Here is a 24,672-nt window from a genome sequence, read left to right as displayed (position 1 = left end):
TGTGAAAAGCATCTCTCGCTCACTTTAGGATATGTCCCCTTTGCCTAGCGCTTTCTAGGTCTGACTTTGTGGAAGTGGCTCAGCAGATCGTGTATAAAATGAGAAAGCATATGCTACTCTATGCCAGCTGCTGCCTTCGCGATCCCGCCAATTCTAAGTTTCGTGTCATGTTGCCTCAATCAACTTTCCGAGTCGTCAGTAGCACGGGCTCGTACCCAAACCTTGATGAGTTATCCAGACTGTCGGGATCGTGCACAGCTCGCACACTTGTGCATCTATGAAGAAGATTTTTGGCGTCGTGACTGCAACGTGACTCAGTGGTATTCTGGTCTTGCTTATGGAAAAGAAAGGTGTGATCATAGCTATTCTACAGAAAACGTCGACATCATCGTAACGAAGCTCTGTGCAACCTAAACAACGTAGCATCGAAGCTTGATCTACCGGAGGCGTTCACGCCCATACCTCGGTAGCTATCGAGAAACACAACATGTTGCATTGTTGACGCTCATATTTAGAACCGTGACACCGTGGCGAAGTTCGTAAGGCGAATAGTCACCTCGAAAGGTCTGAAAGACTGCGTGGATATGTGATCTGTTAGGCAGACCCAAGCGAGGCTGAACTTTGATCCGATGTGAACGTCAGATCACCAGCCCTTTGACGAACGTGTTCGTCTTGTAATGGTTTCGAATGAGAGAGATGGAATTTTAGCTATGAGGCAAGGAAACTTTGTGAACCTCAATGGTCGATCTAAGTGAAATTGCTGAGGCAAATGAGGGCACAAGGAGGGGGGGTCGAAACCGAAAACTTCAACTTGCCATGATGCCCACCAATCTGGATTATGTGTCGTTGCCTCGAAGCAAAACAAGCCGTATTCTGGGTTGCAGTACTGGCTGATCTGTGGCTATTTGTATAGCAACATCACACGAGGCTTTGTCAAATGGTTGCAATGGGAACACGGGAACGAGGCGCTTGCATTTTGTAATGAAGCCAAGAGGAGCGGTCTGAAAGTCTCAGTTTCCGTAGCTGTCCCTTTTGGCTAGGGCAGTAGTCAAGTATTGGCGTCGCAAACTAGTTCCGATGGCAGCCGTTGAGAGTTCGTAGGCGCCGTCCTGAGTCAAGACGGCGTCACGAACTCGCGATAATCGGAGGGAGATCCACTTGTCGCTGGTCAGCTGTACGATTCTTCACCGTATCATCGGATGGCTTTGGGAACCATGAGAGGTGATGCGACCAAACCCGTGTTGCTTGAGAGTCGTATCCGACGGAGCAAAGAGTCGTGTGAGGCCTGCTGAGAGCTGGGAAACCAAAAACCAATGTTGCATTGTCGTTGGGCTGTCAAAAAAAAAATGTCAGAGAATAGCAGGCGCTGCGTTGTGTCACAGGAACACACCCATGAAGCAGCCTCTCTCTCGGTTCACCCGCTTTAGAGTGTGTTCAGAACTCGAGTTGCATATGCCAAGATGTCCGGCCAGTGCTGTATGAGTAACTGAAACTAAGAGCACAAGCGGCCGTGTCGGCGCTGCATGATGCATATCTGGTAGTGACGGGATGGATCGAGACAGAGAGACAAAACAGTGGCTTGCGCTAGGCTGAATAGCCGTACCTTAACTCAACGATATTGCGGGTGCTTGAGCTCGAGGACTGTTTCGATACTGCCGCTTCTCTTTGAGTCACCAGACCAGCCTGGTGTGTGCAGCGCATTCGCTCATCGACATAGAGCGAGGGCAATGAGTTCTTCGCCTTAGGTAGGACTCCATGTCTCCTCATTCGCTCTTCATTGGTGGGCCGCTCAGTGGTTCAGCTTCAGCGAAGCCTAGTGAGTCAACATTCTATCATTTTATCACGACTGGCGTTGCAAGTCGTTGCTGCTTACGTAGCCGCTCTTTTTCATCGTCTGCGCCTGCGGCTTCACCGAAATGGAAACAAAAGCGATAGGGTGGCGGCGCCCTCGCCTTCACATTACACTTCAGTGTCTTTTCGGGCGCATTTTTCTCGTGTTGCTTGTTGTTATACGTGGCCTGGACCTAGCGCCCGGCTGATCGCGACCATTTCCATGCGGCAAATCCGGAAGTTGAGCCATCACTCTCACGAGAGCTTCTGGACGACATGACAGAAACAGCACAGACGTGGGCGAATGTCTCTCGCTTTGCTGCGGGCTGCGGGAAGGATGGAGATGAACAGAGACAGGTATGTCAGAGACACAGAACGAGAGCAGCAGAGCAAAAGGGCAAGAGATCAAAAGGAGACGAAATCGGTGGCGCCGGTTGTATGTTTCAAAACGGCAAGTCTCTAGCGGCGTCGCTACCGTCCTCCACGTTCCTTCTTCTCATCGTCCTCCTCCTTCTTCTCCTTCTCCTTCTGTTCCTTGGGTGTGTCGTGGGTGCCATGTACTTGTGAACTTGTGGGTGTGTCTTCAAAGTCGGACGGCGGGTGAGGCGTCGTTGCATCAATAGTGGAGGACCCCGGCCATCTCGCGCCTGCAGATGATGTGCCGTGACGTGACGACCAAGTACACTATCCGTAGCAACTAGCAGGGCCAGGGCACCAATGGATCTTCAAATCCTTCCCCAAACTGCCCAAACTGCCCCTTCGCTGTTGCATTCTGGGGTTAATTTGACCTCCCGAGCTCCTCCTGGCAGGGGGCACTTCACAACAGGTGTTCCATTATCCATCACGGCGCACTTGTCCCAACTAAACACCCCTTTAGCGGAACTTCCATCTGTTCAAGCTTACCATTACCCCCTGAGTCCTCAAATTGGGTCTTGTCAATTCTTTCCTGTCTTCGATCGTCATTTGGGTTCTCCCCGCGTCTGATGTGGCTCGTGATATCTCTTCTCTCTCTTTCCGTTATTCTCTTCTTTTCTCCACTGGCCTGAACCGCGGTTCCTGTGTGACCAACCCGCCCGGCGTGCTACGCTCCATCACCAGGACGTCCACGGCCCATCTGCCTTCTCTGTTATTTAACTTTCGCAGCCTACTTATGGCGCTGCGCCTTCCCAGAGCTTGAGAACGAGGCGCTCGATGCTGCTTGGTCAACTCGACGCGCAATATCATCCGCCTCATCTTGGCTCTCAGCTTTGGATTTCTACGACTAGGTGGCAGGAGTTCCTTAGTATAAAGACTGGCCCTCCACCCTCAACCCTGACTCTACGTTGAGCCGCATAAGGTAGTCCAAGAAGCCCATGAGCATCAGCAAATCGTAGAACAACATGCCGCATTAGTGGGAAGAAAATAAGCATTCGGTAGAGAACCCCCCCTGCTGCTGACTCGGACTCGAGCAAGCAAGTATGGTAAGCTTTCATCTCATTCTCCCCATTTGTGTTACGGAACGGCCCGCCGCTATGCTCGGCAGCATCCTTGTTACACCCCGTTCCTCTTCCTCATCCCCCTTCCCTTTCCTCTAGTCCTTCTCTCGGCTGTTAGCTCGCTCCCTCTCTTTTTGTTGCTGACGTATTTCAATAAATACAAATATGGCTCTTGGTACTGACCATCATAGGGGTCCATCAATAAGCAAGTTGCACGCTACGAAATCAGCGCTGTCTTCACTCATCCTGACGCCTCCGTCGATATCGTCCTGGTCCATGGTCTCAATGGTCACCCGAAAAGTACATGGACTTCCTCTTCGTCTTCGTCTCAACATAATGAAGGTGTGTTTTGGCCCACAGATCTACTACCGCAGTCTCTAGGAAAGACTCGCGCCAATATCTTGGTCTATGGCTACAACGCAGACGTCTATACCACCGGTAAAAGCACAAGTGCAAGCGACAACTTCATCTACCAACATGCTCAGACACTGGTCACAAACCTCACCCTCTATCGTAAAAGTGAGCGCACAGACAAGAACCCCATCATCTTTGTCGCACACAGCCTGGGCGGCATTCTTGTCAAGCGAGCCCTCATTTATTCCAATGACTTGAGAGACAAGAACCAAGAGGATGCCAGATCTATCTTCGTCTCCACCTTTGGAATCATTTTCCTGGGAACGCCACACACCGGATCTGACATGGCAACATGGGGTATCGTTTTGCAAAAGATGGCAGACGCCATTGCGCCCAAGAAAATGTTTGAGAGCGAGTCGGTGCTCCTCAAAACCTTGAAGAAGGACAACGAGACTCTGCAAAACATCAACAGCCACTTTCTCGACTTTTACCAGCGTTTCAAGATTCACATGGCCCATGAAAACCACAAAACGGATATCAGAGGAACGATGGTGACGGTGGTTGATGCGAGTTCGGCCAGTCCGCAACTTCCAGGCGTTGTTTACTACGGCATCGAGGCCCCTCATTCCGGAATGTGCAAGTTCAACAGCAGCAGCGCTCCTGGATACAGAAACGTTTCAACCGCTATTCGGACGTGGGCAGAAGAGGCTCCGCCAGTGATTCGAACCCGCTGGGACATTGAAATGGACGACAGGAAAGTCAGAGCACAATCCGAGGCAGCCGAGATCACCCGCGAGTATGGCAGTCCTCGAGAGACTATGATGTCAGGTATGCTCCCCTTTTCCGGAAAACCATACCATAATGGAAAGCCAATCATGAATCTTCAGTCTGACATATGCATCAAGAATACAGATATGTTCCAGCAGCTCAACAATCGTCACCTGTTGACACGACAAGCACCCGATCCGCTCCTGTTTCTGACTCTGCTACCCAGGTCCTGAACTTTGGTCCTCACTTTGTTCATCCCGACCGATTCCGACCCAACTCGTTTTTCAAAGGGCGAGAGGACTATCTTGCAGATCTTCACAAACTGTTGAAAGACCCGAAGAGGCGTTCAGAGGGGACATCTGCGGTTTTAATTCAGGGCATTCCTGGTGTCGGGAAAACACATCTTGCTCGACAGTATTACTTCAATCACAAGGACCAGTATTCCGGGGGCGCATACTGGATCAGGTCTACCACGTTACAAGATATGGAAGACGGGTTCTGGCGCATTGCAAAGACCCAGGCTATCAAGGGCATGGCTGCTCAAGGACAAAAGAAGGACTTGTTAAATCCACACAACATGGTCGATATCGTCAGACGGTGGTTCAATGAGTCAAGCGATTGGCTGCTAGTGTTTGATGGCATTCGCGTCAACGACAAAGCGATTCTCAAGTACATACCCGACCGGCCAAACAGCAGTCTCATCTACACATCAACTGATCGGTGTGATCCTGGGTCTCATCTTCTTGACAACCCCAGCATGATGAAGCTGCCTCTACCACCCATTCAAGACGCACAGGAGTTGTTGCTCGAAGAAATGGGAAAGAAACACCCATACAACACTGATGATCTCAGACGAGCTCATGAATTGGTACAGCTGATGGGTCGCCTCCCTTTGATGATTCACGCCGCTGCTGTGAACATGAATACCACGAGGGAACCGCTTGCAAAGTATCTCAAGACCTTCCGGGACTCGCCAAAAGTTGGCGAGCTTCCTGCATACATGGCGATTCGAGATCAGTTGCAGAGTCGCGGTAATTACGCCGCGTTGAATCTGATCTACATACTCTCCTTCTTCAGTCAATTCATACCGGTTGAACTACTGGCTCTTGGCTTGGGAGCTTTGGACAAGCGAACACCCGTGAAGACGGAAACGACAAAGGGCAGAAGGAGTCTGACACAGACTTTCGTTACTTTGATAAGCTTCGCCCTTATCGAACGAAACGAAGCTGATGACGTCTCTTCCTCGAGCTCGCAGAGCGGTCTCGACACGACTCCTGAGCCTTTGGATACACTTCGTGTTCACAGTGTTGTACAGGCCTTCTTTATTGAGCTTCTTGCCAAGGAAGGACAGCTGAATTTCTGGCTAGAGCGGGCCATCCGCGTCTTCTGCGCGTCGTTCGATGAGGCCTATACCAGAATGAACGACGAGCCTGCCACTGGTCTTCCCGAAGACTACAGACAATATATTCGACACGGCAGAAGGTTGAAGGACCTTATTGACCGCCATATCGTTGATCGCCCAATTCACGGGTCTATAGAACAACCCAGTTCGCAGTAAGTGGGAAAACCTCTTAAAGTCCCATCGCAGCCCCCGTTATGCTCCAATGTCCTGCTCAAGTCCTATGGCTGAATAAATGTCCAGTCTCTTTGCTGTCTTATTTCCATCACCCTCTTCTGTTCATTCGCTACAACTCTAGGAAAAGCTCGATGAAGCGTACTGACGTTCAGAAATAGAACCGGACCTGTGAATCTTGACGCTGCTCGAAAAGATTTAGAAGAACGACTTGCGAAGGTGCCTGCAGACCTTAACGACTTACAGAGGACTATATCTACCCGAATCATCGACGGAAAGGAGGCCGCCCATAATTCTGTTTTCGAGCGAATGAACAGTTTATCGTCGCATTCAACAGACGCCTCTGGTGCCGCAGTACTCCCTCAATCACCAGGGGTCTACTCGGCTGCGTTGGAGCAAGAATACAAATTGCCGCTGACAACCCATAACCCGCTTCACTTCCACATGCCTTATGTACCTTACGTGGATGAACAGGCATCTCCGGTTGAGTACCAGGAGTCCGAGGATCGAACCATAACTCCGTACCCGCCCGACATTGAAGAAGGTCCATACAATGACACGGCTGACCCTGCGTGGACTGTTGTGGCCAGACACCGGTCAGTGAAGAAAAAGTCACTGAGGCGCTACCATGATCGTGGAGGAGCATGGAGAGAGACAGCCGTAGCGACAAATGATCCTCGTGTGAGCATCAGTCGGGAGTCTGCAAGAGGCCTCATCACCCCACCTCAGTCTTCGAGAGGCGGCAGATCACCCAGTCGGTCCAAAGTTTCCGCAAGAAGCGAAGCTGAGGCCGAACTACTTTATATCAAGAAGGGATCGCCACCACCACCTCGTGGCGGTGGCTACATACACGACAAAGGCAGAAGCTCCAGTGCCGGTACATCTGTAAGGCCAACCTCGATGCTTGGAGCTTCAAGTTACGCCAAGGCCGTGTCAGGAACCGCAGTCGAGGAAGAGGCCCCCTCGTTTCCTACTTTCGCTTCTCCCCCTTCACGGGCCGCGACAATCGACAGGAAAGCTGCTTACGATGATCGGTCCGTCTACAGCCTACAGACCGTGAACAGCCGCACGCCTTCCACGGCTCTCAGGTTGAAAGAAAATCAATTTCCAAAGTTAACTGGTTCTGGAAATGCGTCTCAATCGACCGAACAGTCTCGCCAATCGCAGTTTCAAGAATCCACTTCGAAACCGTCTTTTCAAAAATTCCTGCGCCGCTTGGGCAGATCCGTCAGTGGGGGGAAGCGTCATGAAAAATCAGGCCCGGGAAAAGTTTCCTCTAGCGGTTCATCGATCTCGTCCATTCCGAGATCGTCGGAAGAACTCCCGTACACATATCAGGAGGATGTGAGAACAGCGAACTCCAGTCCGGGTCTGGCTTACTCACAACAATTTCCCTCCGGACTGTCTGTTGTTACAAACCAAGAGAGTAGTCTGCGACAGCATCCCCTCGATCGGCAGTCAAACTCCCAGCCACCGTACACATACCAGGATGAGTCTGACAATGATGTCCTTTCCCAGTCTGATCCATGTCTGAGCCGCCCAAGTCTGAACATTTTTCCCGCTGAGAATTTGGCATATCGGCCACCGCCGCGGCAGGTTCCATCTAGCACATATGAAGACAACTATCGGCCAGGAAGTCATATAGATCCTACGCCACCAAATGGGTATTCATCGCAGCCAATTTCTAGGAACCCAAGCTCAAACCCTCGACATGCGACAGCGACTGGCTCAGCAGGCACAGCTTTGAGCAGCAATAGCGGAAGTGTCAGGTCAAGTCTCCCTCATCGGCGAGCGCCGTCCATGGTAGAGACGGAGCCCTCACCGCGTCTTTCCCCAATAGAAATGGACCAGACTTCTTACGACATATGGAGGAATAGGCAGACAGGGCAGCCCATTGACGAGGCGCTATTTGGACGCAGCAATATGCCTCGCCGACTACCTGTCGGTCGTGTTCCCAGCTTCATACGGGAAAGTCCGACATTGAGCCCGCGGTCTCTCCCTGGCAACAGCGAACCAATGTCTAGATCCGGGTCCGGGGGTATCAGAACTACAGATGGACGGCTCATCTCGTTTGGCGATATTCCCGTAGACATTGAAGAAGCAGAACGGCGGCGCATTCAGGCAGAGAACGATCGACTGCAACGTCGGTATGAAGAGGCTGTGGAGCTTTCGCGACAAATCAGAACTGGCGAGGCAGACACAGAGTCTCCCTCAGAGTCAAGCCCCATAGGGCTGGGGCTACATATGCCTTAAGAGGGACCACAGCCAGATAACAAGCCTGACACAAGACGCCTCAGAAGGCGTCTGTGATGAAGAACAGAATCGGCAGATTGGATTTCTTGTTTGACTTCTGTCTTACTTGAAGGCTTGCGACAAAAGTGTTGTTTAGGGGAATTAAGAGGCTGGCGTTGAAACAGAACAGAACAGAACAAACCAGGTATTTTAGTCATTATATCCTTCTAAAGCGGCCGTGGAGGCCAAGCGTTTCTTTTGTTCAAAGGGAATTACAGGCAGAGTACGATTAAAAGAAAGATTATGGCGCCCAGATGCTTCATCTCTTCATGTGACTAGGAATTGGTGTTTTACAGCCCTGTTGACAAGAATACTTCTACAGCGTCTGGACCCTGCGGTCCAGAAATCATCCCAGGCCGTTCCACGGCCACAGCAAATCTCCGCTTTCTGGTCTCTAGTCCTTCGGCGCCAGCATGAGCACGTACTCCCGCGTACTATGCCCCAGCTTAATCATATCCTTATCCCTCAGCTCATAATACCGACTCTCGGCAACCTTGTCCCCATTCAGCACCGTCCCGTTGGCGCTCTCGAGATCGATCAGGTACGGCTTCACCTTGCCGATCCGGTCACCAAACTCGTTCCGCTTCTCCACGTGCCGGAACTGGATCACGGCGTGCTGCTTGCTGATGCTCGGGTGCTCCGCCGCGAAGTCCACCACGGCCGCCTCCCGCCCCATCAGCCAGCAGCTCCGCAGGTTCAGGTCCACCGTGTCGACCACGTCGTCCCCCTTGAAGACGAAGAGCTTCCACTGGTCGCGGGCGGGCGGCTTGCGCGCCTCGGCGGGTTCGTGGTATTTCAGCGCGATGGAGGTGCCGTCGGCTTGTTGAACCGAGTTGGAGGCCGCTGCGAGGAGACCTGTTGTGCGGAGGTTGGGTTTTTCTTTTGGTTTTTCGGGTTCTTCGCCTTTGGAGACGGCGAAGGAGGCGTCTTGGTCCGGGAGCGGTCCCGAGCGGCGGATGGGGCTTGTGGGTGCCGTGAGGCGTTTGCGCTCTGAAGGTTTGGAGTCGTCGTCTCCCGAGTCGGAGGTTGGGCTGCGGTCGCGGTGTCGGCGGCGACGGGAGTCTTTGTCTCTGCTGCTGCGGTCGTCGTCACGAGGGGATCGCCTCCGCCTGTGTCTGTCGCGATCGCCGCGATCGCGGTTTCGTGAGCGGGAGCGTTTCCGCGCGGAAGGGTCTGGTGAGCGCGAGCGGCGGGACGTCTCGTGCCTGTCGCGTGATCGTGATCTTCGTCGTTCTTTGCGTGTTGGTCTGTCCGAGCCGCGATCACGTTCGCGGTCGCGGTCGCGATGGGTGTCGCTGCGATCTTTGCTGCGTCTGCGGCGGTGGCTATCGCGATCTGTGGTGTCTCGTTCTCGGCGGGGCCGTTCGTCGTCGTCTTGGTCGTCGTGGCGGCTACGTCGCGACCGCTGGCCACGGTGCTCTTCGTCGGAGCCCATCTTTCGTGTTGATATTTATCTTGCACTTGGGGCGAGGATTGGAGCCGACGATCGTTAGGCAGTTGCGTTTTCCGCCAAAACTCGGCCCCTGTTTTCGCTGCACAACGACACTCTGTGCGAAGTTCGACGCTTCGAGCTGGAGCAATTGGCCGTGAGGAATTACGAATGCCTTCTCTGGAATTGCAAGCTCGACAATGTTGCTTTAGGCGGCCATGAAAAAGCCAGGAATTCCAACGTGAGCTCTGAGGTCATCCCGCAACGGACGTGCATTTTAGCGGCTAAAGGGTAATCCTGGCGCCCCCCCCCCCACACCCGCCGTAGTGCCCGTCCAGCCCGGCCCCACCCCGATCCCGTCTGCATCCCGCCCGGCCATCCTCGACCACCACCGTCGTCCTTGCATCCGCAGAATCACAAAAAAACCAGGAGAAGAACAACAAAACACCACAGATTACGCTCTCACATCACAGGAAGCACGCCTACCTGCCTCAACAGCAGCCAAGCCGCCAACAACACAATATTTTCAAATCCCTCCAAAACAAATAGAAATCACTTTAGACCGACAGTCAAAACCACAAAACGATTCGGGACTAGCCCCTTCGCGTGCTAAACCCGGCCATTTGAGGCCTCAAAGGTCGCACAGGGCTGCCTCCAACGAGTAGCGAACAAGAGGGTCTGTAAATTCGGTTTCACTGCCGCGCTCTCACGCCGCTACTTTGGAACCACTCGCCCAACTGTCAACGAGAACAGAATCGCGGGACGTTATACATAAGGGATAGGGCAGGGCAGGGCGGTCTCGTCAGTCATGGTTGTATGGTTCGGTTCCTGTGATGAGAAGGAAGGCAGGTGCTTTGGTGGGGACTGCTTGCCTCCTTCTCAGCCATTGGACCGCCGTGATTTCATCCGGACTTGGAGCACGTGAGGACACGAGAGAAGCGAGGAGTGACCTGGTGTGCTACATCATGATGGGAGACTAAGGCACTAGACATATTTACTGGTTGATGTTTCATCAGAGTGTTAGATACCCTGATTCTATACCTCTTTTGCGTTGCGCGAGTTGCGCCGGCTCATCTTTCAACACTTCAAATCGCCCCTTTTTCTACCTACTCTCTTCCTCGTACTCCTCGGATCATCATGCTAGGCTGAACTCGGTAATCTCTCCCATCTCGTTCTTCGCTTCCGCTCCAACCTTGTAAGAAATCCTCCACCGCAACTTGATAGATTGCACCTTGCGGTTCTTGTCCCCAGCATGCCATACTTCTACGAACTGGGTCACACCTCTGCTCTGCTTGGGAGCCAACTCTCGCCCAGTCTGGGGCCGGAGGCCAAGTTCGTAACCCTGGTTAATGTTAGCAAAATGACCTATCTGGAAAAGGCACGCGCAAGACTGACCTTTGTGGCGGCGAGCTGATAGTGAAGCTCTGAGATGGGCTGTGCAGAGTTGTTCGAGAAGGCGAAACTAAGGTTGATCGCATTGCCCGTCCCCGTCCTCCCTGCAATCATCTCAATCTTAACAGTAGAATCGCTAACAGTCGCCTTGTGCTCCTTAGGCTGACTGGGCGCTTCAGGAGGGAGGGCTGACGAAAAGGCCCATTCGTCGTCGTCGTTTGCGGCTGGCGCTGCTGGCGCGGGCGCGATGGCGGGGGCGGGAGCTGGGGTAGCAGGCTTGGAGGAGAAGATGGGGGATCCAAGGGCGGCAAAGGGGTCGTTTGAGGTCGTGGCCTGCTGCTGGGGCGGCTTAAAGGCAGACATACCAGACGGCTGGGGTGTGCCGGACTGGGATGCTGAAGGAGAGGTGAAAGAAGCGAACTGCGAGAAGGATGGTGGCTGGGGTGTTGCAGTGTTGCTCATAGGTCCCTTTGCGCTGTTGTTTTCTGTCACGGAAGAGAGTAGCGCCGGCCCTGGGATGTCTAATTTTGGTCAGTATGTGGATGCGTCAACAACAAAGACTCTGTTTGAACATACTCGAGTTTGCTCCGAATCCCAGAGTCAAAGCACCTCCTTGGCCGTAGCTTGCTGAATCGTCCATGGAAAGGCCGAGAAGATCGTTCTCAATGCCTGCTGACTGCGAGGCCGGCTGACTTGAAGATGAGCCATTCGTTGTCTCTGGTTCGCCATCAAAGTCGATCAAAGAAAGCTCTTGCGCTGCGCTCTTGGAAGGACCTGAAGTCGACGGCAGCGGCGCGCCACTGGCCACCTTCTTAGCTGCTTCAAGATCCCCCTTCTTCATGAACTTGTATCGCTCCACTGTCCGATGTATGCTGTCATTGATCTCCAGCAACTTCGCGACGGCCTCGTGGTCATCCGACTCCTCTTCACACATCTTCTGGATCTTGGGTTGCGCGCTGGACAGAGCGGCAGCAAGCTCAGAAAATACATCTCCATCCTGCATCGTGTCGCCCTGTTGGAAAGCTTCGAGTCTCTCTTCGAGCAACCTGGCCTTGGCTTGAATCTTGGCAACCTCCTGAGCGGCCTTGGCGCGGTAGTCGGTCTTGGACCGAGTATCATAGCCGGCCATAATCTTCATGAGACGGTTTGCCTCCTGGAGATCCTCGGGTGTGCCTCGTCGAATGAGCTCCTGGAGCTTAGCAGATTGCGCCTCGCGTTCCTCTTCTTCCATTTCCTCGGCGGATTTCAAGTTCTATGCACGTCAGTATAGCTCCAAAACGCTGCCAACGATAATCAAAAGCGCCTTACATCGCTGGGGTTGAGGACGGCGGCGTCATCCCGCCTGACCTCGGGGAACGTGTACCCCTTGTAGCTCAGAAGACGATGCATATCCCGAATGAAGCCCAAGTCCTCCTTGTACCTGCTCGTTTCGCATATCGTGCTTCTCCACTCCTCAATCGCCTCGAGGATCTTCATCTGGACCCTCGTCGCCCGTATCGGGGGTCGCTCGGGGAACCTTCTGACGAGCTCATTGAGAAACTCCTTTGTGCTGATCTGCAGGTGGAAAGGGTAGCCGCAGTTCTTGACGCAGATGTCGAGCAGATTGATCGCGAGGAGGGCGACGTTGGGGTTGCGATGGTTGATGTAGCTGACGATGGCGACAGCGGCCTCGCGTGGGGCGGAGCCCTTCTTGGAATTGATCAGATCGGAAATCTCGAGGTTCAGAGCGAGGTTCGGCTCGTAATTCTCGGGACTGCAGGCGGCCTGAATGAAGCGCTGGAGCTGGGACGGCGTGGGAGCGCCCATTTCGCCCCAGCGGTCTCGGGCCGCAGCTCTGGCTGATGCGGCCTCCATCGTCGTCGTTGCGGCTGTAGCGTTCGTGGGCGGCCTCGGGCGGGGAGGTAAGGGAGCTATCTTGGCGGGTTAGGGATCTCGTTGTTCGTCCAAATTTCTCAGGGTGAGAAGCGCATCCGAAGCCGATGGATGGGTTGGGTTGGCCGTGAAGAATTAACAGCCGGCCGAGCGAGCGCCTGCGAATTGGACAGATTGGATTAGGTCGGCGCAGGCATCCCTCATGAACCCTGTGATAGGTACCGATGGCATCTGTGGCCGAGTGACGAGGGGCTGCTGAGTGACAGGCGGCGCGGGAAGAGGAGCCACCAAAAGGTGGCCTGTGCTTGACCTACGGGCGGCTTTGCCATACTTCTGTACCTTATTCGGAGATATCACGTTTACTGGCATATTCGGACCTTGTTATGCACTGTAATGTTTTTTCTGGTCATTTTCGAGATTTGCCCCTCCAAATACCCCGCCAAACTTTTGTTCGCCCAAGGAGATACCGAACCCTTTGGCCTTCGTTCAGTCACCCTGCGATCCCACAGTAACACACCTCTCCAAGATGGTCCGCCATAAGAAAGACAACTTCAGCTCCCGCGGTCGTAAGCTCCACTCGGGACCGCCGCGACAACGCCAACCCCGCGATGGCGACGACACTGACGGCCCCTCCACCCGCCCATCCTTCAAAGCAGCATGCTGGGATCTTGGCCACTGCGACCCCAAGCGGTGCTCCGGAAAGAAGCTGATCCGAATGGGCATGATGCGCGATCTCCACGTCGGTCAGAGGCATAACGGCGTCATCATCACGCCCAATGGCAAACACACCGTCTCCCCGGCTGACCGCGACCTCATGGACCAGTACGGCGCCGCCGTGGTCGAGTGCAGTTGGGCGCGCATGAAGGACGTCCAGTGGAATAAAGTGGGAGGCAAGTGCGAGCGGTTGCTGCCGTACTTGGTGGCTGCGAACACCGTCAACTACGGCAAGCCGTGGAAGCTGAACTGTGTCGAGGCGCTCGCGGCGGCGTTTTACATTTGCGGGCACCCCGAGTGGTCGGAGCAAGTTCTTGCGCCGTTCTCCTATGGTGAGGCATTCTTGGAGATCAACGGGAGTCTGTTGAAGAAGTACGCCGCGAGCGAAGACGAAAAGGGGGTGAAGAAGGTTCAGGAGGAATGGCTGGACAGGCTTGACAAGGAGTATGCGGACAGCAGAGAGGATGCTGACGCGGACGACATGTGGAAGGGAGGAAACACAAACAGGAGAGCCATGGTAGACTCTGACGAGGAGGAAGATGATGATGACGACGAAGATGACGATAGTGGAGACGAGTCTGGCGAAGGCGACAGCGTTGACGGCATATACCTGGGCAAGAAGCCCGCAAAAGACCATGAAGAGGAAGAGGACGACAAAGACCCCTACGCGATATCAGACGACAGCGATGACGACGCGGCAATGGAGGAGATACGGCGCAAGGTTCTTGCGTCAAAGACGTTCTCTAACCCGTCGGCAGCAGAGAAGAAGAAGCCCGAGTCGATAGCACGGCCACAAAACTTGAAGCCGGACTCGGATGTTGAGCCCGACTCTGACAATGGAGAGGACGATGACGAGTTCGACAACATCATCAATGCCACACCTGTCACGGACAAGATTGGGTTGGCTAAGCTCGAGAAGGAGCGGTCGCAAGCGACGACTACGAGTAGGACGTTCTCGTCGAATACGGTTTCTGCCCCGAAACGGTGGTAAAAATAAATGAATAATACATGACGAAGTTTGAGGTGACCAAATGCCTCTCCAAATATTCTATAGCAGCCATGATAGGCTGGTTACACAAGTTGTTTTACAGTATGGCGTTGTATGAGTTGCGTCTCCGAATACGTTCGTCCTCCTCCCGAGCACAGCTTTGATGTCAAGAAACTCTCAAGCACCACTGTTGCTCAACTCTATACCCACGGCCTCGTCTTGTCATCTCGTACAAACGTCTTACAGCTGTCCCAATTATCTTACAGATACCTCTTCTCCCTCACCTCTTCGTACATCTGGATTTGATCGCCAACATGGAAGTCTGTAAATCCGTCAAAGGCAATACCGCACTCGGAGCCCTTTCTGATTTCGTTTACATCTTTCTTGCCGTGCTTGAGAGTATCAATCTTGCCTACATTTGTTGTCAGATTAGGCCGCTACTCACACCAACGGTGATGAAAGGGGATAGCTTACCTTCAAAGATCTTTTCGCCTCCGCGCAGAACGCGCGCCATGGTTGATCGAGTGACCGAACCGTTTCTGACCTTGCATCCGGCAATGTTCTTATACTTGCGTCCCTTGATGTTGATGGGGAAAATTTGAAGGATATCCGCCTCGCCGACAACCTTGGACGACACCTTATCCGGCAAGGACTCTGACATGACTTGCTTGACATCGTCTGCCAAGTGATAGATGACGCTGTGGTCTATAATTCTGACGCCCTTTTGCTCCGCCATGGCCTTGATATGGCCGGGGACGGTACTGTTGAAGTTGGCAATGACACTGTTCGATGCCTCGGCATGCTCAACATCTGACTCGGAAACCTGGCCAGCCGCAAACCGGAGGATACGAGGCCTCACTTCATTGTTGCCAATCTCGTTAATAGTCGCGCATACAGCTTCGACGGAGCCCACGACGTCACCTCTAACCATGAAATTGATAATTTTCGTGGTTGAAGCCGGTTCGACGGCATCTCCATCTGCTGCCTCAACCTCTGCCGCAATCTCAGCAGCAATCTTGGCCTCACGTTCGCGAAGCTCCTGCTCAGCCAACTGCTTCGAAGATGCCTCTCTCTCCCGCATCTCCTCGCGGTAGTCGACAGCCACCCTCGCTCGGTCTTCGTCGGGTGCCTGAAGAATCTCGTCACCAGCAGCAGGTAGCTCGTCTCTCCAGCCCAGAACCTCGACAGGGGTTCCAGGTGGCGCCTCGTCCAACTCCTGTCCGGCCTCGTTTCGCAAAACTCGGACCCTAGCCCAGGCAGTGCCTGCGACAATGAAGTCGCCGAGGCGTAGAGTGCCACGCTTGACGAGCACGTTGGCAGACTTGCCATATGGCTTTATACTGGCTTCAAGCACCCAAGCTTCAGCCATACCATCGGCTTCGGCTCGCATGTCTTGAATTTCAGCCAAGGTGACAATGTTCTCCTCCAACTCAGCCATGCCTTGGCCGGTCTTTCCGCTCACACAAACAACTTGTACGTCACCACCAAAGTCTTCGATCTCGACACCATGGCGAGCGAGGTCTGCCTTGACCTGATCCGGGCGCGCATCTTCCTTATCACACTTATTGATGGCCACGATCATTGGCACCTTTGCGGATCTGGCATGCTTCAGAGCCTCCAGAGTCTGGGGTTTGACACTGTCGTCAGCTGCCACAACCAGGACCACAATATCCGTGACGTTGGCACCACGTTGGCGCATGGTCAAGAAGGCCGCGTGACCAGGTGTGTCGAGGAAGGTGATGAGCTTTCCTTCAGACATCTTTACCATGAAGGCACCGATGTGCTGAGTGATACCGCCGTGTTCTTGCGCCGCAATGGAAGATTGCCTGAGGTAATCGAGGAGCGTAGTCTTTCCGTGATCGACATGGCCCATGATGGTCACAACAGGGGGCCGTTGCGGCAATACCGAGACATCTTCCGGAGGAGGCCGAGGTTTGAGATCCCTCGCAGCGCCGGTATCAACTTTTGGTTCAAACCCGAACTCCTGAGCGACTAGAGCCGCGGTTTCTCCCGTCATGATGCTGTCCTCGGTAATGTCCTCGAAGCCCATTTCTGCCAGAGCCTTCAGAAACTCGCGACTCTTCATCTTCAGCGCTGAGCCCAAATTTAATATGCTGATGAACTCGGGCAGGAAGATACTCGGGACAGCTGCAGCTGCTGCAGCTTCCGCAGCTCTTTGTGCTTTTGCCTCAGCCTTCTGACGGCGGCGTTCGGCTGGACTTATACCACCATCTTCCCATTCATCATTTTCGTCCTCCCACCGTGACTGCCCTTTTGACTTGTGCGATCCCCGAGAGGATGCGTAACTATCTCCGCGACGGTTGCTAGTCTTGTCGCGTCGTCGAGAGTCACGGTTGATCTCGTAGGACTCATCGAACTCTCTTGTCTTGGACTCTGGCTTTTGAGACGTGTTCGGTGCGGCCTGTGCATAGTCCCCCGATATGTCTTCGCTCAAGCCACCAAGTTCTGAGCGTGATGATCGTGGGTTTCTGTCGTTCCGGATGGGGCTTTCGGCCACCCGTTCTTGAAATTTGGTGAAAAAGTTCTCTCTCGAAAGTCCCTCGGAATCAATGCTAGAGTCTTGAGTCCTCTTTGAGAGTTGGCTCCAGCTGCCCGAGCCCAGTGCGTTTGACTTGCCGAGACCATTCCGCTGACGCGAGTCCCTCTGGGACGACAGACCACCGAGACCATCTCTTTCAGCGCGTCGGTGATGCGGTACAGGTGTGCTTGGCGGGGCTTGATCTGAATCATGACGATGTCTCCAGTCGGATCTTGGTGCTGAACGTGAAGGCCTTTCGTCAAGACCGCCTTGAGTTCGCGGTTTTGGGTTGGCGTCTCCCAAGCCACCTTTAGAGCTTCCTCCAAGGCCACCTCCAAGGCCTCCTTTACGGCCATCTCCTAAGCCACTGAAAAACTGCCTCGGCTTCTTTTCTTCCTCTCTTCCTCCTGCACTTGTAGGGACGCTCTCAAGGCCTCTTCCCAAGCCTCTTTGCGCGCCACTTCGAACGCCTCCACTTCCAAGACCGCTACCGAGACCTCCCTTAGGCCCTCGTTGTCTCGGGTCGGGCTGCCCCAAAGCATCCTGGGCCTTTCTCGTCGCATCAGCTTTGTCCTGCACGGCCTTCTCCTGTGCGGCTTTGTGGGTGGCTAGCTTCTGGCGCGCGGCGCGCTCGTGTGGTAAAAGTCCATCATCGACGTCGTTGCTTCGATCTACGGGGGCCGCTACTGCTGGGCCGTCGGGGCTCGGTGCTTTTGACGGCGTGTCTGCACCAAATGCCGGCGCTCCCCATCCGGAGCCGTTAGCCAGACCGGGTGACTTCCTAGGAATGCCCGAGCCGATAGAGCCCTTGCCACCTCCCCATGACGCGAATCTTCTGCTGCCGGTCGATACATGCTTCGTCGAATCGGAGTAGTTTGGTCGACCGAGATCACGCTGCCGCTGCAGGGCGGGGTGGCGGCAGAAGGCGCAGACGTAAGCACTGCTTCGCTCCTAAAGAAGCTATTAGATTATGTGCAAAGACCTCGATCACTCGGGAATAGTTCTACTTACGTTCCATATCCTACATCTAAGCATGATTTGTATTTGGGCGCAACATGGGAGGCTGCGAAGGAATGCCTGGAGAAAGTTAAGGTCGAGCTCGAGCTCCTTCGAAATGCCCCAGAAATTTCTCGAGCTCCCCCAGGGCAATTGGAGAGGTCAGCATGTGCAGCCAATCGCTGCCAGGAGGCAATTGGACAGTTCTTGGACCCACCACCACCCGGTACGTCAGGGGCAGGTACCTGGTGGCATGCGACCCCCTTGCCCCCATTTGTAAAGCAAATTCGGCCAGCTTGTAGCTAAAGAGCCCTGGGTCGAGCTCACTTATTCTCACTCACATTTCACAAGCACAACTGGTTCACAGTAAGTGTCCGCGGAAACGGTCACGATGGCGCCAAAAGTGAAGGCCGTCAAATCCAAGGCGCCCAAGAAAGCGGCAGTGGGCGCGCCGCCGAAGCCCTTCAAGAAGCCAGCAGAGGTCCTCCAACCCTTCATCGAGACGCTTGACCAAAAGCACGTCTACATCACCCACATCGACTCCAAGCCCGTGGAGTTCAAGAAGAAAATCTTCCTCGTGCCGGTCGGCATGAACCTGGCCGTCGCCGCGCTCTTCGTCCTGCGCATGTACTGGATCCTGCCCTACTACTTCAAATTCGTCCAGTCCGCCATGGGCTACCCCAACGAGACGACCTTCCCCACCGCCGACTCGACCTGGGGACAGCTCCTCTGGGAGGTCGCCAAGCGCGGCGGCTCGCTAACCCTGGATCTCATGCTCTTCATCTTTGTCTGGCCGTGGCCCGTCGAGTTCGTCTTTGGCACGTCGTACAGCAACCCGGTCAGCTGGCGGTGGAAGGTCGGTTTTCGCGAAAAGGAAATCTACGTCCGGCGCAGCCGGGAGTGGGACCAGCAGCTGGGCGACATCTTCAAGGACAGGGAGCGCAACGAGGCGCTGCAGCAGGTCATCCGGCAAGCTTGCTCCCCTCTTCTCCTTCAGGAGAAGACTGGCTACCTCACCATGACTGGACAGTGGGATCTCGACTGGCAGGCTATGATTGACGCTCACACCATGGTTGATCGCAACGACGTCGCACTAGATGCCTTCAGACGCCTGGTACTGGTGTATCATGAAGATTACGGCTGGATGTCAGTTGAGGAAGAGGGCGTGACGGCAAAGGAAGACGACAGACGGAGACAGGTGTTCCAGTTCAGGGATGCTCTCAACGCAATTGGCAAGGAGAACCTCTTCTTCCGGTGGATCGAGATCGTCCAGTTCGAGTCCTCGCAGCCAGGTGGGTTCGGCCCGGAGAAGCAAGTTGTAGTGGCGAAGCAGATCCGGGATCTGTTCCAAAAAGAGGGCGTGGATTTTGATCAGGTGTGGCATGACGCCGTTGGATCGGATGGGTTGAGTGGCATGTGAGACAAATCATGAATCTGCACTGCGCGAGGTATTGTACATTGGCTTCATGTAAAATAGAGCGTTTTCACGGAGTCTGGCAGAACAGCCTATGGCAGCAATTGGGCTTTGGCACACAAAATCTTTTGTCCACATTTGTGGCTTCCACATGGTGTCCGGGGCATGCGATGCTGGGATCGAATATGGACCAGGAAGAACGATGGTATATAACTTGAGGTCGTGTCCAGATTGCCAAAGAGCACTGAATGCCCGGCTTGGCCAGGACCGGCTTATTTGCTGGACTTCTTGCCCTTCTTCGCTGAAGGGCCGAGGGCGGCCTCACGCTTCTTGGCCTCCTTTGCCTCAATCTCCTTCTTCTTCGCAGCCTCTTGGGCCTCGCGCTCTTCTCTCTCGGCCTGCAGAAAATTAGATGATTAGTTTTAATGTCTAGGAGGTAAAACGAAATTTGAGCTGAACTTCTTACATCTCTCCGAGCAGCATCAGCCGCTCTCTGCTCACGAATGAGTCTCAACCGCGCCAGATCGGCCTTGGCCTCGTCCGTCTTGCCGGCCTCGTGCAGCTTGCGGTATCTCTCCTTGGCCTGCGCGGCCTCCATGCTCTCGCGCTCCTTGCGGTTGTTGGCCACGGTCAGCTTCTTGACGCCCTCGGCGGCCTCGTCAACGTCGGCGCTGGGGGCAGGCGCCTTGGTCTGGTTGCGAGAGGCCTTGGAGTGGTTGGGGTTGGCGGGCATGTCGTCATCGCTGCTCTCCTCTTCGGAATCGCTGGGGGGCAAGTCGCCGACCTCGACGGCCTGGGCCTTCTTCTTGGCTATGGCGGCATCCTTGCGGGCCTTTGCGGCAGCCTTTCTATCGGCACGAGACAACTCGGCCTGGGCGGCGCCGCCCTCATCAGAGTCGGACTCCTCCTCAGAATCCTCTTCAGAATCTTCTTCGGAGCTCTCCTCGTCCTTCTTCTTGGAGCCGGCGGCCCACATGTTGATTTCGTTGCCATCGGCGTCGAGGGGTCTGAGATCACGGGAGAAGTGCTTGCCACCTTTCCAATCAGTAGAATGTCAGCCTGCGCTTCAACGGGATGGGTATCACTGAGGCGAATTTTTGACGAACCTCCACGGGTGAACTTTCTGAACTTGCCGCCACGGCCGCGAGAGTTGCCTCCTGGTTGTCCGCCTGCCATTTTGACTGTGATGAGGTTCTGTTTTTTTCTGCTGGTTTGCTTCTGATTGTCTGCGTAGACAAAGTGAGATTGCGGGGTCGAAGTGGGATGTTTAGCAAAGATAGTTGGCGCAAAGGGTAGGATGGCGGGGTAAAAGTGTGCTGTCCTGCTTTGGTGGGCGGCGGCTGCACTTGAGCGTGGTGGTTTTTAAAGAAAAAGGTTATGGTGTCGGAGATTTCCTTAGAAGCAGAGGAAGAGGGATTCACTGGAGATAAAGCAGGGTCAACACGGTGAATCGGACTTCAGTTATGATCCCATTGGGTAGACACTAAGGCATAGCTCGAAGAGTCACAGACTTAATAGGGTGTGGCAGATCAGAGGGGCAATCATCATTACGGTATTTCGCCCTGCCAAGTTACCAAAATGGGCCATAACAGCATCGTTGGGTTACGGCGCGCAAAGCACGATACTGCAGTCCATTTCAGTCCCTGAACCTGCAGAGTCCCGCAAACACAAACACCTTGACCTTCATTGGCCGGCGGCAGCAGCCCATTTCTACCCGAGGGGGCCACTCTTTGGCCTCTTTTTCACCGCCACGACTTTGTGCCCCGCGCTAAAGCGGGCAGGCTTCCATGTAGACAGCCTGTGTCAGGAGATGCACATGTGCAGAATGTCTGTCATCTAAGCCACGCGTAGTATCTTTTGGGCAATCACCTCACTTTAGTTACAGGTGCAACATCTTACCCTCCCTCAGGTACAAGGCCGCGGTCCCTGATATAATGACCCCGATAGAGACGGGAAAAGGGTGAGGCCAATCGAAGGATGATTTCAATCTGGCGGCTCTCATTCGGTACGTGGATTGACTCCACTCGGTTCTTTATAGACTCCTCCTAAGGTAATATACCAAAACTGAAGGTAATCAAGAGAATACCAGTGATTGGCCTTTTGCCAGGGAGAACTTAGTTTTTGATACAATGTACCAACGAATAAGTGAGTTCCTCAGTGAGATTTGACTGTGTGGTAGGTAGTTCATCAATCAACTGCGACTAGTCCTCAAAGTGTAGGAGTAGCCTCTCACTTTGCTTGGGATAAATCTCCGTTGGTTCAATCCAGTCCATGCTACAAGATTAAGAGCTCTCAGTGTGGTAAAATCGTGGATGTAAGTCATATTTGTCTTCAATCCGAAGACCAACCCAGTTGTGAAACGAGTTCATCGCAATGAAATGCCAAAGAGACTTGCAAGTGGCCCACCAAGGTATCGAGCCGCATCTCCAACTGAAAGTGAATCCCGGCCACCGGCAAAACCTAAGCGCGAACCAACCAACCACCCTCTCCACTGGCCCCACTCTTAGAAAACCAATATCAAGGCTGAGATCGCGCGCAAAAGCTTGCGCTTTCCTCTTTTTCTCTTTTCTTCTTTACCTAATCATAAAACATATTAATCCTCCTTATTCACTCTGGCTTTCACGTTATTAATGAATGTGTCTGGAGGGGAAACAGGAGGAGAGACTGACGCACTTTACTCGCACACTTACCCTCTGACCCGTGGCAGCTTCGGCTGTATTGGTGATTGGAGAAATTTTTTGCAGCGATACATTGTTTCCCACCGCATTTACCTTGCGTGTAGTGAGATGCCGTGACTGTGCTGGGGCGCATTAATCATCGTTCCAGACGTCAATCACAAACCTGACTGTCAAGCTCCAGCCTACGATGCGCTCTGTTCACTGTCGCAGAGCCCTGGTTCTTACGGCAGATGCGCTGTCACTGGTGTGAGGTTATCTCGGCCATACAGTGCGATGGTATTATATACAGTATATGCACGGTGCTTCGGTCTCTCACTGAGTCTGTTCCTTGCTCACCCGTCATCTCACCTCACCCATCGCCATAACCATGACGAACTCTCAAAGGTGATACAGTTTTCAACTGCTTTTCGATCTCCTAAGCTATCTCTGCTCAGTTTTTCTGCATGCACCGTCTCTCATGTATGACCAAAACGGACAAGTCTTCAAAGAAGTCGTCGCACAGCGGCCCCCCGACGCGTACCAAAATGGCCGGGACTGGTCACGGCGGACCGGCCGGCAACCACGAAGAGGTCGCGGCGGCCAAGGCATGAAGGGCGCGAGGTCGCTCGCCGACATGGCGGTGCACACGATAGCGGAGAACATCGGCGACGTGGAAGAACACCATCTCGCCCGTGAAGACCTGCCGCGGCGGTACTTGTGGAGGATATGGCGGCTCTTGGAGAATAGGTTGGTCAACCTCTTAATTACTCCAAAAATGGCACATTGTGATATTCATTGTTTTGTTTTTTTGATGTATAGAGGTGTATGCTTCCAAGCCTGGAAGGTCTTTTCCAAATTCCTCCTCGTCGAGGACGACGAAAAAACGCTGGGCCTATATCGCTATCGCCAACACATATGCCAGCCCAGCGGCGCGAGTCTCCGCCACTACCTCAAACCCCTCGAGTCGCCCAACGTGGACTTTGTGACGCACCTGACCATCACGGGGTCCTGCTCCTTTGGCGAGAACGAGCTGCTGGCGCTGCCCAAGCTCCGAAACCTCGCCATCCTCGAAATCATCGAGCCGGCGTCGTCGGCGTCGGTCATGGACGAGCAACACGCCCCCAGCTTCCCCAAAGTCGACGACCGCCTCGTCAGGAGCTGGTCCGAGATGGACGACCCCTTCCCGCTCCTCCGCGTCCTCCGTCTCTGGGGCGACGAGTCCGTCACGACGCACTCGCTCCTGTATGTCTCCAAGTTCCCTGCGCTGGCGCTGTACGACGTCAACGCGTCGAGGAGCGACTGGCGAGACGCCTGGGGCGCCGCGGAGGAGAATGGCTGGGAGGTTGACGAGCCGCTGCACGGCCCGCACGATTCTCTTCTGTGGTATTTCTTCCTCTTCGACGGCGCCGTTGATACGGCGGAGGGTAAGGACAGCAAGCCGAGACAGCTCCAGGGCATGGCGCGCAACATTGACGACGGATTGATGAATTTCTGTCAGAGCAGCAACCAGCCCATCACCATCAAACCATCTTCTTCAGACGGCCAGGACGCCCCTCCGTTTCTCGACCATCTCAGCGACGCGGCCAAGAGGAATCTATCCATGTACGTCGACGTGCCGGGCTACGAGGCGCAAACCTGCAAGGGTTTCCCCTTCGAGACGTGGGGCTTCTGGCTGTACTCCTTCCTCGGCCAGCTCACGGGGGACGCAGACCTCAAGAGAGCGGGTCAGACGACGGGTACGTTACTCAAGGTGGTGTCGGAACAGCTGGTGCTGCCCGCGAAGCCACTCGCATGCCTCCAGCTCGGCCATTGCGGGTCCGGCAGGCCGGGCATCACGCCAGCCGTTTCGTATGTGCGCCGGGGACTCTTCGCCACGTGCAGGTACACGTTCTTCAGGAGGTCGTCGGGGTTGGCCAAGCAGGAGCCAGCGCGGAAGCCGACGGAGTCGTTGAGGCCAAAGGTAGAGCTGGGCAAGGTCGAGACGGGATTGAACCCCAACAGAAAGAAGAGGCGGAGGCTTGATGACATTCTGCAGTCTTTCATGGGTTCTTGAAGTCTGTTCTGAGATGAGAGACGGGTAAGTCCTCGGAGACCGAGGCTAATGTTGGTCACAGTCTCGATGAACTGAGTGTAAAACACTCTTCACTCAAGCCATACTCGATATTGGGAGAGTAGTACCAACAGCTTTGCACCATTAGATGGCGTGATTATTACCTACCCGTTTTTCATGAGCTGGCGTTTAGGTGCATCGCGTTTGGCAGCATCGAGGGCAGTTTGGACATCTGTAGTACCAATAGGTTGGAAAAGCAAAAATCATGGCTATCATTTTGATCCCTAAGCTTTGACGCCGTACTCTAGATGATGACAATGGCGTACCCA

At 54.1% G+C, this 24,672-nt stretch overlaps 10 protein-coding genes across 10 annotated transcripts; 4 read left to right on the top strand and 6 right to left on the bottom strand.

Annotated features, from left to right (window-relative positions):
- Positions 1-1,010: 1,010 nt before the first annotated feature.
- Positions 1,011-1,532, bottom strand: CTAM01_04774 (uncharacterized protein; the record flags this gene model as incomplete). Its single annotated transcript, XM_060520804.1, has 3 exons — positions 1,011-1,157; positions 1,214-1,332; positions 1,391-1,532. The coding sequence occupies 3 exons, from the start codon at positions 1,530-1,532 to the stop codon at positions 1,011-1,013; spliced, it is 408 nt and encodes a 135-aa protein (XP_060384758.1).
- Positions 1,533-2,106: 574 nt separating this feature from the next.
- Positions 2,107-8,253, top strand: CTAM01_04772 (LipA and NB-ARC domain-containing protein; the record flags this gene model as incomplete). The annotated part of the gene is made up of 4 exons (XM_060520802.1): positions 2,107-2,187; positions 3,497-4,487; positions 4,565-5,981; positions 6,162-8,253. 4 exons carry the CDS (start codon positions 2,107-2,109, stop codon positions 8,251-8,253), a joined length of 4,581 nt encoding a protein of 1,526 aa, XP_060384756.1.
- Positions 2,302-3,063, bottom strand: CTAM01_04773 (uncharacterized protein; the record flags this gene model as incomplete). The annotated part of the gene is made up of 2 exons (XM_060520803.1): positions 2,302-2,477; positions 2,979-3,063. 2 exons carry the CDS (start codon positions 3,061-3,063, stop codon positions 2,302-2,304), a joined length of 261 nt encoding a protein of 86 aa, XP_060384757.1.
- A 433-nt stretch (positions 8,254-8,686) lies between the features above and the next one.
- CTAM01_04771 (uncharacterized protein) lies at positions 8,687-9,727 on the bottom strand (the record flags this gene model as incomplete). The annotated part of the gene is made up of 1 exon (XM_060520801.1): positions 8,687-9,727. The coding sequence occupies one exon, from the start codon at positions 9,725-9,727 to the stop codon at positions 8,687-8,689; it is 1,041 nt and encodes a 346-aa protein (XP_060384755.1).
- Positions 9,728-10,856: 1,129 nt separating this feature from the next.
- On the bottom strand, positions 10,857-12,967 carry CTAM01_04770 (VHS domain-containing protein; the record flags this gene model as incomplete). The annotated part of the gene is made up of 4 exons (XM_060520800.1): positions 10,857-11,063; positions 11,117-11,634; positions 11,690-12,365; positions 12,422-12,967. 4 exons carry the CDS (start codon positions 12,965-12,967, stop codon positions 10,857-10,859), a joined length of 1,947 nt encoding a protein of 648 aa, XP_060384754.1.
- A 544-nt stretch (positions 12,968-13,511) lies between these two features.
- Positions 13,512-14,690, top strand: CTAM01_04769 (uncharacterized protein; the record flags this gene model as incomplete). Its single annotated transcript, XM_060520799.1, has 1 exon — positions 13,512-14,690. The coding sequence occupies one exon, from the start codon at positions 13,512-13,514 to the stop codon at positions 14,688-14,690; it is 1,179 nt and encodes a 392-aa protein (XP_060384753.1).
- Positions 14,691-14,947: 257 nt separating this feature from the next.
- Positions 14,948-18,261, bottom strand: CTAM01_04768 (translation initiation factor IF-2; the record flags this gene model as incomplete). Its single annotated transcript, XM_060520798.1, has 3 exons — positions 14,948-15,099; positions 15,162-18,177; positions 18,238-18,261. The coding sequence occupies 3 exons, from the start codon at positions 18,259-18,261 to the stop codon at positions 14,948-14,950; spliced, it is 3,192 nt and encodes a 1,063-aa protein (XP_060384752.1).
- Positions 18,262-18,613: 352 nt separating this feature from the next.
- Positions 18,614-19,642, top strand: CTAM01_04767 (uncharacterized protein; the record flags this gene model as incomplete). The annotated part of the gene is made up of 1 exon (XM_060520797.1): positions 18,614-19,642. The coding sequence occupies one exon, from the start codon at positions 18,614-18,616 to the stop codon at positions 19,640-19,642; it is 1,029 nt and encodes a 342-aa protein (XP_060384751.1).
- Positions 19,643-19,908: 266 nt separating this feature from the next.
- Positions 19,909-20,812, bottom strand: CTAM01_04766 (uncharacterized protein; the record flags this gene model as incomplete). Its single annotated transcript, XM_060520796.1, has 3 exons — positions 19,909-20,034; positions 20,103-20,671; positions 20,743-20,812. The coding sequence occupies 3 exons, from the start codon at positions 20,810-20,812 to the stop codon at positions 19,909-19,911; spliced, it is 765 nt and encodes a 254-aa protein (XP_060384750.1).
- A 1,959-nt stretch (positions 20,813-22,771) lies between these two features.
- CTAM01_04765 (uncharacterized protein) lies at positions 22,772-24,346 on the top strand (the record flags this gene model as incomplete). The annotated part of the gene is made up of 2 exons (XM_060520795.1): positions 22,772-23,040; positions 23,113-24,346. The coding sequence occupies 2 exons, from the start codon at positions 22,772-22,774 to the stop codon at positions 24,344-24,346; spliced, it is 1,503 nt and encodes a 500-aa protein (XP_060384749.1).
- Positions 24,347-24,672: the final 326 nt, after the last annotated feature.

This window comes from Colletotrichum tamarilloi, assembly GCF_030869305.1.
Source record: "Colletotrichum tamarilloi strain Tom-12 chromosome Unknown Scaffold_11.1, whole genome shotgun sequence".
NCBI lineage: Eukaryota > Fungi > Ascomycota > Sordariomycetes > Glomerellales > Glomerellaceae > Colletotrichum > Colletotrichum tamarilloi.
The sequence above is the reverse complement of the archived record's forward strand: the minus strand, read 5'-3'. Positions and strand labels throughout refer to the sequence as shown.